The sequence below is a fragment of the Cupressus sempervirens genome, chromosome 7 (genome assembly GCF_028749045.1).
Source record: "Cupressus sempervirens isolate cs-2001-9-10 chromosome 7, ASM2874904v1, whole genome shotgun sequence".
Lineage (NCBI taxonomy): Eukaryota > Viridiplantae > Streptophyta > Pinopsida > Cupressales > Cupressaceae > Cupressus > Cupressus sempervirens.
This window is the reverse complement of record NC_143124.1, coordinates 746,100,432-746,120,109: the sequence shown is the minus strand read 5'-3', so window position 1 is coordinate 746,120,109 and position 19,678 is coordinate 746,100,432. Positions and strand designations below refer to the sequence as shown.

Sequence of the window (19,678 nt, the reverse complement as noted above, 5' to 3'; positions counted from 1 at the left end):
CAACGGGAATTATGTCCAAATTCATGGCATTGGCCTAAAAGGAAAAATTCAAAGCAAATTATCTTTCAAAAGGAAGATGTACTGTAATCTCAAGTGGCATTTTATTGTTGGCCCATTGATTAGTGTCTTCTTCTATAAGTTTTTACCTAACTCATTTTCTTATTGGCTCTTCAAAACAATGTAGTCATCCTATTCTCACAAGGTGGTGTTTTGATGTAATTGGATTAGCATTTAATATTTGTTAGTGGTAGTTGTGAAAACCACAATTAGTGCTTTGGTAGATTAATCCGGGCCATTTACCTTGTTTTAATCTTGGTCATTCATTGTAGTAGAGCTCCCTAATAAGAATTCCTCTCTTCATTTCTAAATGGAGATTTGTTGGAGAAGTGTTGCCAATATATTGACAAAGTTTCTCTATATTCATTGTTGTGTTTGTATGGTGAATACTTATGATCTTTTTGAGTATTACATGGTTTCTTACACTTCTCACTTATAATACAATTTGCATCAAGTACATAGTTTTAGAATTTGCAAGTTGTTTAGATGGATGAAAGTAGGAGTAGATCAATCTTTGATTAACTCATTTAGATTGGATGAAAGTAGGACTAGATCAATCCTTTGAACTCGCTTAGACTATACCACTAGTTACTTGTTGATTGTAAGTTTATCTTGCGCGGTCAACTAACATGGTTATAAGCTTGATTTTAATTATTGCTATCTCATTAATATGCATCTATGGATGGCATTAGTGTCATAGTAGTAATTTGAACATCTTTCAGTTTACCTTAGAGCATTGCACTAATTTGGAGTTGATGACAAGACCAAGCCTAGTAGAGTCATAAGGATATTCTTGATCTTCTACATCCTACAATAGTATTAGTTTAGATTCCTAAACTCAAGTTCATTTGCATTTCGTTTTGCAAGTTGGAAATCAGAGTATTTAATTTCACTCAATTGCCATATCATTCGAAAGTCAGGTTGATGAGTCTCAGTGAAGTTTTGTAAGTCCCTTTGTGATACCAACATATCACATCATCACAATTAACTCCATCATTAGAAGGAACCTTGGAGCCACCTTGATGATCTTTCTTTACAATCTTTAGCATACATGGTGTCTTTATTCAAGAGAGAGTTGGAAATTTGGTATTTCATTTAGAACTCTAAGTACTCGATTCTGCATGTTGTAATGGCATATAACTCACATACATGTAACAAACGAATTTTCATAACCAATTCAAGACATCTTAAGATCTATGTCTTGTAACGATTACAAAGTAACTGATTCCATTTCACATGACAAAGACTTTAGGAAATAACTATGTTAATATTCGGTTAAATGACTATTACTAATCCAACTGTATTTTCATGTTCAGCTGATATAACAAAAAACATATTCATTGTAAACAATTTAACCATTCCTAATTGATAACATATTCAACTGAAAAATAAAGCAACGGCTATCTTCCTTAACTAAAATCATGCTTAACTGAAAGTATACATATTCTTATTCAAATTTAGATGGCAATTATTTACCCTAATCGAAATAAAAAGACTACCTAATATTCATGCTAAATGATTAACAAGTAAAAGAGTCAAAAAAACATATAGTAATAACGGAGGATCCTTTATCTGGCTGTGCAAGCTTTGACATTGGTGAGAGGAGAAGCATTCACATAGGCTTAACCTCCCAACCTTGGACCATACTTATCCCCACACATCCTAACATATTAGAATGGTCCTCCCTACCTCAAGATCGGGCTTGGGATGTTCTTCAGTCCAGCCATCTAAGTTACCAGGTGGTTTTGAATGCCCAATCAGTTATACCTATATAACTGACATCTACGGACATCAAGTGATCATAAGATTGGCACATATGCCTATAAACTACTTTGGCCAAGGATTTTTGATGGGTGCATGGACCTGATCACTAGCACTCGACTTGACAACAGATTCCTTTACCGAGACAAGCATGAGCTATTAAGTATTTCATTACTTAGATATTCATATCTGATTTCATTTTTTATTCTTGCAGGTTATCTCCACCTCTTCACCATTTCATGGCTTCTTTGCTGGCGAATTCCTTGATGTCTATAAGATTATGAGCATTCTGTTATTATTTACAACTCTTCACCATTTCATGGCAATCCTTGCCGGTGAATCCTAGGTGTTAGAGAATCTATAAGTATTTTGATCTTTGCTTTAGAATTTATGATAGCATGGTTATTTATGTTGGTTCATACAATCATTTAAGTTTCTACAGCTACCATTCGAATTCATAAATGATGTTTAATCAAAAAGATATTCTATGACGATCTTTAATGAACTCTATGTAATGCAAGGGGCCAACATCAAGGTATTGTAAATTAACCTCAGTCTAACAATGCATAGCCGGCTAAGGTTGGATATTCTAATCAAATAAGGAAGAAGTTATGAATATGAAAACATATATTGCAGTCCTAGCAATATGTAGCCAATTGTAGTCAAACATATACTTACAAAAATAAGGAATTTATGAAATACGATTGTGTATATTCGTGACTTGTGATTGGGCTTGGACGTGGCTTCTCCTATCCTTGGCCGGAACTCCTGTTGGCTATTTGTTCACCCACTAGTTGAGACTTGATTACAGATTCCAGACGCCGGCAAAGTAAGGGAGAACAAGCTAATCTTGGTTGAGCAGTTGGAAAGAAAGTTTTGACTGAAAATGATTATGCTCGGCTTGCAATGGGAACGTAGTAGATAATGGAAAGGAGAGAGAGAGTGATACTGCCTCGGTTGATTAACGACTTCTTAAAGGCTAGCCGAGACTCCTCAGTTTCTATCGATTTCCAAGATGTCCATTCAAATTCAAAAACATTAATTCGATTTGGAAAAGAAGAAAATAAAGAGGGAAAATAAATAAGGAAGAAAAAGGAGGTGAAGAGTTATAATTTTTATTTTATTATTATAATATGTTCTTATATACATTCACATAAGTATATTGATGAGGTGACATTATTAGATTATATTATTATAATTTATTGGTGCCATTTCATTTTTATATTTATGTGTTCATATGTAAGTGTTTATTGTAATGATATGATGCACATTAATAAACAATCTCTTAAGGTATGTATTATATTTTGAATTAGATTATTTTATGTTTTTCCTATATTGTTTCCTTAATAGCTCATGTAGGTCCCATAATGTAACCTGTGGACATGTCATCATTTCCCTTCCAAGGAAGTCTAAGGTCATACCTGCCGATCCTGATGATTGAACCAAACGAACATCCCATTCTAATGATCCCGTTTAGCAATGCTTCCCCTCTCTTCAATCTTCTCCTGCAATCACCCATGTAAAACATTTTCACCAAAATATTAATTCCATAGTAATTCAAAATAGAACATATTAATCGCTAATTTAAATCAACAACTGCTAATCATCTAATGACAGTAATAGGTTACTGACCATTTCATCAATAGTTAGTACAACGTGTATAAATAACTAACTCATTTCACATGATCATGAAAAGAAATAATTCGTTAAACCAACAGTTATGATCAAATAAAAAATTAGGGCAAATTTTGGGATGTAAGAATACACATGTACTTCCTTTGTAATAATGTTTTTTGGCCATTGTGTTCTTTTGACCTTGCATTGGCATCTCACCTCATTTGGGCATTCTTGCTTCTTGTATCTGCAAGTTTTAGAAGTCCTTATAGAATCCTTCTTTTTCCAATAGATTCCATTAAGAATTGTTATACAGTGTAAACCTCTACTACCCAACTGATGGCTCATCCTTTCCAGAAAACCTATGTATCTTTATTCTTAAGATACATCCATCCCCAAGCAATTTTAGCTTTTCTTTACAAGGCATTCACTTAGGAGCTCAATAGAAGGGAAATGATAGAATATCATAGGAGTCACCTAAAAGTTTTCCAGTAAAGGATATTGCATGCTGTATGTGGTGCCTAGAATGAAAGTTTACACATTAAGTAGAGATAATTGATTAGTTCAAGAAATAAGCTAAATATTTTTTATGTAGCTCAGTTTACATGCTAGAGAGAAAACTGAAACATTCTCATGAAAATGTTTGTAGAAAAAACAAAAAGGCAATCAATTTACAGTAAAATTGTTACGAGTACATCAGTACAACATTAGTTTTAAAAATATAATATCATATTTGGATTCCTTTAAACTTCTACAAAAAATAAATCCATAGATCATTCAAATTCACACGTTGTGGCCATAACCATAGATTCATACATTTTAGGCACGTCAGATATAGGAATACAGTATACTTGATTTTCCAACTGTTAGTTAGTAGTTCCCTTTTCTTTCATGTCAAGTTTGATTATAGATCTGACTATCTTTCATGGCTATTTGTATTTACTATTACTTGTGCCTGCTTCTATATTGTACTTGGAAGGAATTTATATTAGGATATGCGGCTCAACTAAAGTATGTCAGAATGAATATGTAATAGTTTATGTACAATTTAATTTTGTTTGTGATTTCAAATGCACAGGTGCAAAGGGGCCGGAAAGAAGGTGAAGTTGGAAAAGAAGAACATAATGCTGAAGACTGGGCACTGGAAAAAGTTCCTCTAGTAAGAATTGCTTACTATATCTCAATGAGTATAGCTTCCGAAGAGTTTTAAATGATCTGTTGTGTCAAAAGGTTCTACAAGTAACCCTACCATACGCGTACCCAGTCTGCCAAAGTTGCTCCGGTCTTCTGCTTGGTCCCATTTCCTAGTTTTGTCTAATATTTTTGTAGGAAAGATGGCACTGGAAAAGAATGCTGGTGAATAGTGAAAAATATACCAACCTCACCAATTATTGAAAACATTATTTCAAAGAGGATTTTTTTCCTATTGCTGCATTCATGGGTTAAATTCAAAATAACGTTTTAACTTTGATTAATTGCACAAACAAAAATCAAAATAAACTGCTATTTTACTTAGGAGTGGAGCATTTATAAACTTGCCGATTAAAATCAGTTCTAATATAACTTCAGTTCAGTGTTACCAAGTATGGATGGCTTTTAACATTTCCATCATATTTATTTATTTTATTGTGGGATAGAAAGAAAATCATTCAAAAACAGTGCAAAGAGGTCAACCTTTTTTTGACCATTCAAAACCTAGTAAAGTAGGAAACGGACATAATTTAAATTGCAAATAGATGATTAAAACTTATAATAAAGGCTAGGCTACAATTGCATTACCGTACAGCATCAGAGTTAGAAGTTAGTTAATACATCCATAGTACTCCACTATCAAACAGTATTCTCTACAGTTCAGATGAAGTTTTAGGGAGAATTCCTAGGGTCAACAAGGTTATAAGGATAGGTAATTGTTCATGTGATTAACATCAAATAGTTTATTAAGTTGTATTATATATATATATATATATAGAGAGAGAGAGAGAGAGAGAGAGAGCTGGGACACAAACAGGGGCCTGAAAGTGAACTGTAAACATTTATCATGTGTGCAATTGAGAGCACTTTGCTTAAGGCGTGAATGCACCATAGTAACTGTCCAGGGGTTCACAGGGGAGTTGAACCTGAGTCTTCATTGATTTAATTCTCCATTTTTACCATTCAGTCAGACCTCTGAACATATTATAATATGTATTTTATCATTTTTGAGTGCTTTTTTTTCATTTTTTAAATTTACCATATAAAATTCTGTACAAAACAGCATTAATTATTTTGAGAGCTATCACTTTCATTGTTTATATTGTGTTTTATATTTATTTAAAAATCGGGCTTTTGTTATTATATATGAAACATATTTGTTTGTGTCTCTGCTATTTCTTATTCTTGGAAAACTTAAACAAGTGACCAGATTAATCTCTGTTATTTCTTATTCTTGGAAAACTTAAACAAGTGGCAAGATTAACTGTTCTTTCTGCTAGGTTCTTGTTCCCATTGCAAATGGAACAGATGAGATAGAAGCTGTTGTAGTTATAGATGTTCTCAGGAGAGCAAAAGCAAATGTCATTGTTGCTTCTGTAGAAGACAACCTGCAAATTATGGCTGGAAGAGGAACAAAAATTGTTGCTGATATGCTAATTGAAGATGTCATCCAGTCAAATTATGATTTGATCCTTTTGCCGGTAAGTTCTAGTTAACTAGGACTTCTGATTTCATTATTCTTTTCAATGCTGTGTATGCTTAAAAGACTGTTTTGCCAAATGCGTATTTTTTTGCTCTTTATGTAAACATAAAAGTTGGGCAATTTGTCAAAGAATTGTGAAATCAGGAAGTTTGTTTCAGTAAAATAAGCATTTCTAAGAATGTTCTAATTAAATTTATTTATTTTAATGAAAGGAAATAATTTATTCTCACTTGATTTCTTCTGGTCACAATGATGTGACCTCCATTATTTACAAGATTGCACAGAGACAGGGGTACTTTGGTACTTTGGAGACAGGTATGGGTATGGGTATGGTTGTTTTTTCAAAGTAAGAGATGGGGATACTTTGTGTATGTCAGTTTTTTAATATATAATTTAATATTTTATAGAAAATATGAATACAATAACATTGAGTTATCAAACCAAAAACAGTGATAAAGTTTACTATCAGGCATTAACTTTGAAAATGAAGTACACAAATTGAAATGGCATACAATCATTGCGTCAAAGTTTCAAATCAGTTGGTGATTACATATTGAAATAAGCTAAATAAACAAGAAGCTGATATGCAGAGGAAAGGCTGAACAAATATCAGAAGTCTTAATCAAGTTGCTTAGCTATGATGCTCTCCACTGAGTACCCAGTACTTGGGTATGCATACCAGTACTCTGTACATGCCCCAGGGGTATGGGTACAAGTATCCATGCAACTGTGATTATTTATGATGCGCCAGTATGACATCTATTATTTATGATGCCCCAGAAATTTGATAAGAGTAACAAGTTTAAGAAGCTTGGAAAGGATAGATATAGAAACAGCATTACATTGCACATACACATGTTCCAACTCCCTATGTTTTTATAGGATTTTCTTCTTTCGATTTTTTCAAAGAGTTGTAGCTATATTTTAGTACATACCAGTGGAAAAGATTTGATAATACTGTCATTAATTGTGACATCGATAATGGCACTATGCATATGGTGATTGGATGTATTTGTAATTGCTAATACTAAATTGTGATACAGGATGTATCTACTAGAAAGTCAGTTGGAACAGAATACATGGATAGTTGTAATTGTTTGGCAGAACACTTTTAATCCGGGAGCTATGAACCTGTAAACTTAATGCTATAAAATTCTCTCACAATTTTCAGCTGGGAAGGGAGATCGAATACATTACTATGCATCACTATCATATGCACTTAACATATACAAGATGCATTCACTGAAAGGTTTGCTAGTATGGGATATATGTGGGTGGATGCTTCTAAACTACTCATGTTGAGGATGAGCACCTTTTTGTCCAGGACCTAGGAACATGCAATTTTTTATATTATGGAAATGTTTCCCCTTTTTTAAGTTCGGGAAGGAGACAGAACACACTATTATAGGTTACTATCAAAGTTACCATTTTCACTCTTGCTCAATCCGTACTGAAATTGAAGGCTTCATCCGTTCTTCTCTACAATCTGGGTGCAATTGGTTATCTGCAGTGTTTGAGCAGAGGATCCCACTCACAGTAAGCTGGAGTGCTTCTGCTGCATCTTAGGCATGATTCACCTGAACACATAGATGTTCGTAAACTGGATTATAGTATATTCTGATTTAAAGCAATCAATTTTTACAAATATATATTATCTAAGCAAACAGATTTCCACAATCCATGAATATTGAATTAATTTCTGGGGAAGATTGTGTGAGAGTTTTTTCATCAACGTTTCGGATCATACTGTATGATCCATCATCAGGATGCCACTGAGTCACTGAGAGCAAAAAATGGAGTGCAGATCTAGGAGAGGGGATAAAAAGAGGATGGAGAGGAGGGAAGGGGCACAGAGACCGAGGAGGCACGGAGGACGGAGAGGGAGAGAAGTCAAAAGAAGAAAATGCAAGGAAGAAAGTAGGAGAAATGAAAATGATAAGGAAACAAGAATAAAATAAAAATATAAAAACGAGAATAAGTGTATATATATATATATATATATAATCAAAAATTCCAAAACAGAAAACAAGGACAAACAATCAATAAATTAAAGTAATAAATAACAAAAAATAAATAAAAACCTAAGCCAGTAACCATGCAAAAACCAAGAAACAAAAAATTACATAAATATCAAAGGGGATAAATGAACATCTATACGAATATATATATCTATGAGAATATATGAATAACTATATATAAATATGAAAGAAAATCTAAAAGAATGAATAAATCAAGGTGAATAAATTCGTATAGATATATATACGAATATATATCTATATGAATGTAAATATCAATAAGAATATATATATATATATATAAGCCAAAAATACCAGAAGCGATAGAACACGAACACAAGAAACTAAAAAAAAACTAAAAAATAAAACGAACAAGAGAAACAAAAAATAAAAATGATAAAAAGAAAAAGAAAATGGAGCGAGGCAATAAAAACAAAAGAGTTTAAATAAAAATAAAAAATAAAAATTAAAACAAACAAAAAATAAAAGTAAATAAATAAATGGAATGCGAATAACAAGAAAAAATAAATAAATAAGTGTAAAAAGTTAGAAAAACGAAAATAATATCCCCAAGTGTATAAAAATATAAATATAAAGACCAAAAATATGCAAAACGAAAGTAAAATAAAAATAAATAAATGTAAAAAACAAAAACTAATCAGATAAAATCGGAAAAAAAAAAAAAAAAAAAAAAAAGAAAAGAAAGAAAAGAAAAGAAATCAACCCAAAATAAATTACTAACTAATAGAAAGATAACAAGGAAAGAAAACAGCGAAGTGAACAAAAAGAAAAAATAAAAATTGGAAAAGAGAAATAAGAAAAGAGAAATTTTATAAAAATACAATAAAATAAAAAATAAAAATAATAAAAATAGAAAAATAAAATAAAGAAAATAAAAATAAAAATAAAAATGAGAGATTAAGAAGAAAAAGAAAAATGGAAAGAAAAAAGAATCCAAAAACTAAAAAATAAACGGAAAGGAATACAAACATAAATAACTGTAAAAATAAGTGAAGACCGCAAAAAACTAAGGCAACCAACAAAGAGAAGAAAAAAAAGGTTGGGGACCCCGAGGAGAGAAACAAGACCGAGGGTGACGAAGAGGGAGGGAGAGGGAGAAGGAGGGGGAGAGAGAGCGAGAGTGGAGGAGACGAGGACAGGCATCCACCCAGAGCTGGAAAGCGAGGGGGAAAGGGGAGAGACAGAGGGGAGCAACGGAGAGCCAAGAAAGAGAAAAGCGGAAGAAAAAGGGGGAGGGGAGAAACCCGAGCTAGGAGGGAAGAACGCGAGGCGAAAGAGGAGGGAGGGAAGACAACAGAGGATGCCAAGAGGTGTTCAGGTTCCAGCCGTCATCGCGATTGAGGTTGGAAGGGTTGTTGAAGATTTCAACAGCCTCTTTGAGTTTCCTCTTGAAGAAGTTGTCTTCCCTGCACACAACATGAGCGTTTTCAAGGGAGACATGATGCTTAGTGGCGGCGGAGTGTTCTGCCAAGGCTGATTTGGCCACTCGTTCATGCCTAATGTCAGCAGCATGTTCTTTGATCCTCGTGTGGATAGAGCGACCAGTTTCACCTATATAAGGAGTGCCACATGAGCACTGGATCTTATAGACGCCCGATTCCAAGAAGACATCCCTGGGGTCTTTAAGCGAGGGGATGCAATTTTTTAAGGTGGTCAAGGGTCTGAAAGCCACCCGCACACCATGCTTGGTAAGAATTTTGGCGATCTTGTGAGAGATGCCGGCAACGAAAGGAAGAGAGACAAAAGAAGAGGGGTCTGGGGGAGAGGAGGAAGGGAGTGAGGAGGCGCGCGAGAAAGACCTAGCGAGCTTGAAAGCCCGAGAGATTTGTTTGTGCGAGTAGCCATTCCATAGGAAGACTTGGCGGAGGTGGGAAAGCTCTGTCCACATCGCAAATACGGAAGGCTCTCAAGGCAAGGGTTTTGATAATGCCCACTTTTTGGCTAGGGTGGTGATGCGAAGCAGCATGAAGATAGCGGTCGGTATGAGTGGCTTTGCGGAAAACCTTGCGACCTAAGGAACCATCCGGTTTCCTGATGATCAAGATGTCAAGAAAAGGTAAGCACTTGGCAGATTCAACCTCTTTGGTAAAAGAAATGCAAGAAGCCACATTGTTGAGATGCGCATGAAACTCTTCAAGCTTTTCAAGGCCATGGGGCCAACAGACGTTGGTGTCATCAACATAACGTTTCCACCATTTAGGCTTGAGAGGGGAAGAACGTAGAGCAATGTCTTCGAAATGTTCCATATAGAGGTTGGCGACAAGTGGAGAGAGGGGCGAGCCCATGGCTACACCATCCACTTGTTCGTAGATAACCCCTTGGAAAGAGAAGAAAGTGGATCGAAGACATAACTCTACTAAGGAGGCAACCTCAGAATTGACCTTGCGCTTGATGATGTCAATAGCATCGGTGATGGGGACTTTGGTGAAGAGGGAAACAACATCAAAGCTGACCAAGATATCCCTATCATCGCACGAGGCATCACGGATAAAATCAACAAAGTGTTGCGAGTCCTTGACAAAAGAGTCAACATTACCGACATGAGGGGATAAGAGCTTAGCTAAGAAGGAGGCAAGCTTGTAGGTAGGGGATCCCATAGTATCCACAATGGGCCTTAAAGGAATATTGGTTTTATGGATCTTAGGGATGCCATAGATACGAGGAGTAAGCTCTTTGGAGGGCAAGAGACGCCTCTTGGTGGCGTCATCAAACGAGGAGTTGGCGATGGCCAATCTGACCTTCTTCAAGATTTTGCTGCACGGGTTGCGATGAACAACCCTATAGCTGACAGGGTCTGAGAGAAGGTCATACATCTTGGAAATATAGTCTGATTTATCCAAGATAACAGTGGCATTGCCTTTATCCGCCCTGGAGATAATGAGGTCATGATTGCGAAGAAGGTGTTGGAAGGCAAGAGACTCAGAACGGGGGATATTACACTTGGGAGGTTTGGCACGCCTTAAAGCAACAGCACAATCTTGCCTAACAATCTCGGCGATAGCGGAGGGGAGGGAATGAGCAGCATTCTCCACTTCAACAAGAAAATCGATGTGAGGAATGGAGCGGGGAGAGATAGAGAAATTGAGGCCTCTACTGAGAAACTTAAAAGCGAGGGGGTCTAAAGGAGCACGGGAAAGGTTGACCACAAGTTTGGATTCCCAGTGTAACACTGGGGAAGGGTTGGGAGAGAAGGGGACGAGGCTAGGAAGCGGAGAACGAGGCGGAGAGGGAGGGGAACCAGGGCGAAGGACAAGCTTGGACGATGAATGATGGGAAGGAGGGGCAGCACTCGGACCGAGAGAAAGAGGGCCAGGAGAGGAAGCCCGAGGTTTAGAGAGGCGAGGAGAGAAAGAGGGGGTTCGTAAATGTGGAGAGCAAGGGACGCACGGAGAGGAAGCAGCATGAAAAGAGTGATGGGACGTATGGTCAGAGTGGCTGGTGAGCGGAGGAATGGTTGAATTGATGTCAACCTTGGGTGGAAGCTTATGGGTGGGTGGAGAAAGCGCGTCCAAGTCAAGATCAGACGACAGGTGAGCAGCTGAGTCCAATGAATTGAGGCAGCAAGAAAAACGAGGAGTAGACAGAAGCGTACCTTGCACCAAGAAAGAGCCGTTGGGCGGGAGCGTACCATGCACCAGGGAGGAGCCGTTTGGGTGAAGCGAGCTATGCACCATTGATGAGCAGTTGGAACGAAGCGAACTCTGCACTCAATTCATTGGACTCAGCTGCTCACCTGTCGTCTGATCTTGACTTGGACGCGCTTTCTCCACCCACCCATAAGCTTCCACCCAAGGTTGACATCAATTCAACCATTCCTCCGCTCACCAGCCACTCTGACCATACGTCCCATCACTCTTTTCATGCTGCTTCCTCTCCGTGCGTCCCTTGCTCTCCACATTTACGAACCCCCTCTTTCTCTCCTCGCCTCTCTAAACCTCGGGCTTCCTCTCCTGGCCCTCTTTCTCTCGGTCCGAGTGCTGCCCCTCCTTCCCATCATTCATCGTCCAAGCTTGTCCTTCGCCCTGGTTCCCCTCCCTCTCCGCCTCGTTCTCCGCTTCCTAGCCTCGTCCCCTTCTCTCCCAACCCTTCCCCAGTGTTACACTGGGAATCCAAACTTGTGGTCAACCTTTCCCGTGCTCCTTTAGACCCCCTCGCTTTTAAGTTTCTCAGTAGAGGCCTCAATTTCTCTATCTCTCCCCGCTCCATTCCTCACATCGATTTTCTTGTTGAAGTGGAGAATGCTGCTCATTCCCTCCCCTCCGCTATCGCCAAGATTGTTAGGCAAGATTGTGCTGTTGCTTTAAGGCGTGCCAAACCTCCCAAGTGTAATATCCCCCGTTCTGAGTCTCTTGCCTTCCAACACCTTCTTCGCAATCATGACCTCGTTATCTCTAGGGCGGATAAAGGCAATGCCACTGTTATCTTGGATAAATCAGACTATATTTCCAAGATGTATGACCTTCTCTCAGACCCTGTCAGCTATAGGGTTGTTCATCGCAACCCGTGCAGCAAAATCTTGAAGAAGGTCAGATTGGCCATCGCCAACTCCTCGTTTGACGACGCCACCAAGAGGCATCTCTTGCCCTCCAAAGAGCTTACTCCTCGTATCTATAGCATCCCTAAGATCCATAAAACCAATATTCCTTTAAGGCCCATTGTGGATACTATGGGATCCCCTACCTACAAGCTTGCCTCCTTCTTAGCTAAGCTCTTATCCCCTCATGTCGGTAATGTTGACTCTTTTGTCAAGGACTCGCAACACTTTGTTGATTTTATCCATGATGCCTCGTGCGATGATAGGGATATCTTGGTCAGCTTTGATGTTGTTTCCCTCTTCACCAAAGTCCCCATCACCGATGCTATTGACATCATCAAGCGCAAGGTCAATTCTGAGGTTGCCTCCTTAGTAGAGTTGTGTCTTCGATCCACTTTCTTCTCTTTCCAAGGGGTTATCTACGAACAAGTGGATGGTGTAGCCATGGGCTCGCCCCTCTCTCCACTTGTCGCCAACCTCTATATGGAACATTTCGAAGACATTGCTCTACGTTCTTCCCCTCTCAAGCCTAAATGGTGGAAACGTTATGTTGATGACACCAACGTCTGTTGGCCCCATGGCCTTGAAAAGCTTGAAGAGTTTCATGCGCATCTCAACAATGTGGCTTCTTGCATTTCTTTTACCAAAGAGGTTGAATCTGCCAAGTGCTTACCTTTTCTTGACATCTTGATCATCAGGAAACCTGATGGTTCCTTAGGTCGCAAGGTTTTCCGCAAAGCCACTCATACCGACCGCTATCTTCATGCTGCTTCGCATCACCACCCTAGCCAAAAAGTGGGCATTATCAAAACCCTTGCCTTGAGAGCCTTCCGTATTTGCGATGTGGACAACTTAGACCTTGAGCTTTCCCACCTCCGCCAAGTCTTCCTATGGAATGGCTACTCGCACAAACAAATCTCTCGGGCTTTCAAGCTCGCTAGGTCTTTCTCGCGCGCCTCCTCACTCCCTTCCTCCTCTCCCCCAGACCCCTCTTCTTTTGTCTCTCTTCCTTTCGTTGTCGGCATCTCTCACAAGATCGCCAAAATTCTTACCAAGCATGGTGTGCGGGTGGCTTTCAGACCCTTGACCACCTTAAAAAATTGCATCCCCTCGCTTAAAGACCCCAGGGATGTCTTCTTGGAATCGAGCGTCTATAAGATCCAGTGCTCATGTGGCACTCCTTATATAGGTGAAACTGGTCGCTCTATCCACACGAGGATCAAAGAACATGCTGCTGACATTAGGCATGAACGAGTGGCCAAATCAGCCTTGGCAGAACACTCCGCCGCCACTAAGCATCATGTCTCCCTTGAAAACGCTCATGTTGTGTGTAGGGAAGACAACTTCTTCAAGAGGAAACTCAAAGAGGCTGTTGAAATCTTCAACAACCCTTCCAACCTCAATCGCGATGACGGCTGGAACCTGAACACCTCTTGGCATCCTCTGTTGTCTTCCCTCCCTCCTCTTTCGCCTCGCGTTCTTCCCTCTTAGCTCGGGTTTCTCCCCTCCCCCTTTTTCTTCCGCTTTTCTCTTTCCTGGCTCTCCGTTGCTCCCCTCTGTCTCTCCCCTTTCCCCCTCGCTTTCCAGCTCTGGGTGGATGCCTGTCCTCGTCTCCTCCACTCTCGCTCTCTCTCCCCCTCCTTCTCCCTCTCCCTCCCTCTTCGTCACCCTCGGTCTTGTTTCTCTCCTCGGGGTCCCCAACCTTTTTTTTCTTCTCTTTGTTGGTTGCCTTAGTTTTTTGCGGTCTTCACTTATTTTTACAGTTATTTATGTTTGTATTCCTTTCCGTTTATTTTTTAGTTTTTGGATTCTTTTTTCTTTCCATTTTTCTTTTTCTTCTTAATCTCTCATTTTTATTTTTATTTTTATTTTCTTTATTTTATTTTTCTATTTTTATTATTTTTATTTTTTATTTTATTGTATTTTTATAAAATTTCTCTTTTCTTATTTCTCTTTTCCAATTTTTATTTTTTCTTTTTGTTCACTTCGCTGTTTTCTTTCCTTGTTATCTTTCTATTAGTTAGTAATTTATTTTGGGTTGATTTCTTTTCTTTTCTTTCTTTTCTTTTTTTTTTTTTTTTTTTTTTCCGATTTTATCTGATTAGTTTTTGTTTTTTACATTTATTTATTTTTATTTTACTTTCGTTTTGCATATTTTTGGTCTTTATATTTATATTTTTATACACTTGGGGATATTATTTTCGTTTTTCTGACCTTTTACACTTATTTATTTTTTTTTTCTTGTTATTCGCATTCCATTTATTTATTTACTTTTATTTTTTGTTTGTTTTATTTTTTATTTTTTATTTTTATTTAAACTCTTTTGTTTTTATTGCCTCGCTCCATTTTCTTTTTCTTTTTATCATTTTTATTTTTTGTTTCTCTTGTTCGTTTTATTTTTTAGTTTTTTTAGTTTCTTGCGTTCGTGTTCTATCGCTTCTGGTATTTTTGGCTTATATATATATATATATATATATATATATTCTTATTGATATTTACATTCATATAGATATATATTCGTATATATATCTATACGAATTTATTCACCTTGATTTATTCATTCTTTTAGATTTTCTTTCATATTTATATATAGTTATTCATATATTCTCATAGATATATATATTCGTATAGATGTTCATTTATCCCCTTTGATATTTATGTAATTTTTTGTTTCTTGGTTTTTGCATGGTTACTGGCTTAGGTTTTTATTTATTTTTTGTTATTTATTACTTTAATTTATTGATTGTTTGTCCTTGTTTTCTGTTTTGGAATTTTTGATTATATATATATATATATATACACTTATTCTCGTTTTTATATTTTTATTTAATTCTTGTTTCCTTATCATTTTCATTTCTCCTCCTTTCTTCCTTGCATTTTCTTCTTTTGACTTCTCTCCCTCTCCGTCCTCCGTGCCTCCTCGGTCTCCGTGCCCCTTCCCTCCTCTCCATCCTTTTTTTATCCCCTCTCCTAGATCTGCACTCCATTTTTTGCTCTCAGTGACTCAGTGGCAACCTGATGATGGATCATACAGTATGATCCGAAACGTTGATGAAAAAACTCTCACACAATCTTCTCCAGAAATTAATTCAATATATATTATCTGCTTAAAAGGTCATACTTTTGTTCTTAAACGATTACCATGTCTTGTAGAACCCATGAGTGCTTCTGTCAATCTCAGGGGTACTCAAATAGAGTTTCAAGGAAAAATGGATATCACTGTCATCTAAGTCAATCCAATGTAATATCATATTTCCCACTAATCTGAACAATGCCATGAGGTATCGTGATAAAACAAAAGCTAGCATGAGAATTTGTGGTCGATTCTATGGAAAGATTGATTGACTAGTTAGCCAACTGTACTGTATATTCTGCAGAACACTTGTGGCTTTTGTTAAGCTAACACTTTTTAACAGTATATAGAAGAATAAAGTATCTGATACAGAGTATCATCCAGTAAACTATTTTGCCCCCTATTATATCATTTATTTTGACAGGTGTCGGCCTCCAGCACAGTAAGAAGACGGTCTCTTTTGATCACTTATGTATGATTATTCAGGGCTCAAATTTACAGACATTAGTACTGTGACTACATGCTTTTTGCCATTTCTGACCATATATTTTAGTTCTTTACATTGAACTTTTGGAAAATGAATCTTGGGTCCTAACCTTGCACTTGAACAAGTTCTATTTGCAGAGATCCCTCTTAAAATACCTAATAACATTAAGTTACAGACTTTTATGAATGTAACACCAACCTGGTGAATGCATGAAATGGAGAGAAACCTTGTTTAATAATTCTCTTATTGTTAATATCATCTGTTTACTGGTTATTCCTGTAACAGTTGTTTCAAAGGAGGTTAAGTTGCTTTTAGATTGCTACCATTTGAACTTCAAAGATTGCTTATACTAGAACTTTGGCATAGGGAGGTCTGCCTGGAGCTGAAAGATTAGGTTCATCCGAACACCTGGTCAAATTGCTTAGAGAGCAAGCAAAATCAAACAAAATTTATGGAGCCATATGTGCATCAGCAGTAATGCTGGACAACAAGGGCTTGTTAAAGGTACGCAAAGCTATGTATTATTAGGTTGCATACAAGAAGAAAAAATCAATGGGTGTGTTACGATATGTTTTGATTATGTATTAAAGATGTTATTCTCTTGACAGGGTAAAAAAGCTACATCTCATCCACGCTATTCAAGCAGACTCTCAGACCAGAGTGCAGTGAATGTAAGAGTTGTAGTTGACGGAAAGGTGATAACAAACATGGGCATAGGAGCTACCATGGAATATGCAATGACTATTGTTGAAAGGGTCTTTGGCTTGGAAACAACCAGTCTTATTGCAAAAGCCATGGTTTTCTCATAGACTGATGGAACAATCACTTATACAGTTTCAACGATAACTTATTAAAATAATATTTTATCAGACTAGAATAAAATAATGCTAAAAATATTAACCTTTAGATTATTAACCACGCATGCGTGCCAGAATTCTTTATTGAATAACTTTGGAAATCACTGTGTGCTATTCTCTCCATTGAATGAACTGTATGCTTCCTATCAATTTCCCCACATTATTGGATAATCATAAAGGTTAAACCACTGCAAATTTAGATTATTTTCAACATTTTTATTCAAGTTTGACGAAATGAATGTCTAAAATCTAAGATGATTTTTAGAGTTGGCATGTATGAGGCACAGAGATTCAATGCATTAGAATGATTATTATGCACTGTCAAAATTGAAAATTCTTGACCTTTATATTGCCTTTCCTTAAATAAAGTTCCCCTCCATCACGACCACATGAAAACGCATTTACAGTTACCAGCAAAGTTTTTTCTTTTTCCAATTGTCTGGTATCAAATGGTTTACATGTACTGTTCAACATTGACTGAGCATTAGTATGTATTTGATGCTACATATTTAAGCCAAAAGGTTTATTGTGGCTCCCGGAAATTGTTGTTTCGGAAATGTTGCAAGACCAATCGGTTTTTGAATTTTCCTCGATGATAAATTTAAATTCATTTTCTGAAATTTCTGAATTCATTTTGAGAAATGTCTAAATTCAGTTTTAGAAATCAAAATTTCTTACATTCAATATATTTTCTTTCACATAAAAAAGATTTTTATCTATTGTCTCATTTTCTCCAAAGAAACAAGAGCTTTGGGAGAGCTTGAGTCCCTGCCTTGTGCAAAGGTTAGAAGGATTGATAATAATAGTTGGCAATATTGAAACAAAAATGATGTGTTATCAATGTTGAAAGCTAGTTGAATTAGACGTAAAAAAAGAAGAAGTTCAATAATAGTACAAATCAGAGAAACTAAGATGAATTAGCCAGTTATATCTTTTAGAAATATATTTTGAATTTTATTAGAAGATTATTATGTAAATTCAAATACATTTGATAATTTATGACTATATGTTTAATTTATAGTATGTATAAGCAAATTATAATTATTTAATGTTAATATAGTTAAATGTGTATAATGTTCTTTATCACTAACTAAATGCATAAAGATATTTTTTCTTTATTTAACATAAATATATGTGAAAAAAATAAAGATTTAAAACAAATAGTTGTAAAAAATATAAAATTAGATTATCTAAAATAAATGTCATATTTTTTAGAAATATATAAATTTAAATAATTTACATTAATTTATATAATTATAAAAATAATAATATGATTTAATAGATTAATATTAATAAGAGGACAACTAAAAATTTCCGAGTAACACAATGTATTAATAATAATAATTTATAAGTTTGTCTACCTAGCTGAGTGGGTGAAGTTGGAGTTGGGATGAGATTTCTCCACTCCCAATGCGTCCACATGGCCGTTCTCATACATTTTCCAAATATATTTTCCACTTTTCTACCTTGCGCGCAATTTGTTCAAGATGGAGGTACATATGCTTGTGCGCATTGGTTGGTTTATGCCTTAAATTTACGTGCAGGATGATCTTGTAAAGCATTGTTTCTAATATGTAATTGCATGGATTTGGATTGGTTGGAACACATGGATGCATGGCATGTCCAACATCCACTAGTGGGAGGAAGATGAAGGGACAAGGATAAAAGAAATTAAAAATACATTTTTTTTCTATTCATATAATCACTATGATAGAAAGATTATGAATATAAAAGTTTATGATACAGTTTAGTGATTATATCTTATTTTTAAAATAATAAGATAAAAAAAAGTACAAACCAATGAGAATTGATCAATTACAATTTTGTAAATTAAATATATAAATTAAATAATATTTAAAATACAAAAACTAACCAATTGCAAATTTTTAACTTCAAACTATATATATATACAATATTTTTTAAAAAGATATGAATAATTTTTTGAAGTCAAAAGTTTAGAGTTCCAATTATAATTTTGTAAATTCAATATATAAATATAAAATTATTTAAAATATAATAACTAATCAATTACAAATTTTTTAATTCAAATTATAAATAACAAAATATTTAAAATACAATAAGATTTATATTTAAATTTAAATAATATTATATATAAAGAAAAATAAATGTAATTTTAAATCAGAAATGAATAATTTTTGAAGTATTTTATCCTTTTTATTATTTGTTTAAATTTTTAAAAATGCACTGCCTTATTTTCTTAATAGAACTTCAATATATCTTCGATGTACTTATTGTACCTTACTAAGGTGCGATTACTAGTTTATTAGTTTGTCTACCTCACTGAGTGGGTGAAGTTGGAGTTGGGATGAGATTTCTCCACTCCCAATGCGTCAACAAGGCCATTTTCATACATTTTCCAAATATTAGACATACATATGCTTGTGCACTGCCCAGGTTGGCCCATCCATTTCACACCTTCCTTACTCTTACATCTCCATGGATGCAAATTATTCCGTTCATACCGTGTTTAATTATCACTCTGCACTGTCGATTTGGTTTGAAGAGTAGTTCTGTCAAGGGAGGCCAGAGTGTTTTGTTGGTTGAAGATGCACATAAATTGATTG

General features: G+C 35.9%; 1 protein-coding gene across 1 annotated transcript in view; it reads left to right on the top strand.

Moving 5' to 3' along the window:
• The window catches only part of LOC149549420 (protein DJ-1 homolog A-like), a 47,249-nt gene extending 30,052 nt beyond the window's left edge, over window positions 1-17,197 (top strand). The window contains exons 5-8 of the mRNA XM_089792800.1: window positions 4,511-4,591; window positions 5,904-6,104; window positions 16,603-16,740; window positions 16,845-17,197. Of these exons, the coding sequence (XP_089648926.1) occupies window positions 4,511-4,591; window positions 5,904-6,104; window positions 16,603-16,740; window positions 16,845-17,045 (621 nt within the window). The 3' untranslated portion in view covers window positions 17,046-17,197. The remainder of the gene's footprint in view (window positions 1-4,510; window positions 4,592-5,903; window positions 6,105-16,602; window positions 16,741-16,844) is intronic.
• Window positions 17,198-19,678: the final 2,481 nt, after the last annotated feature.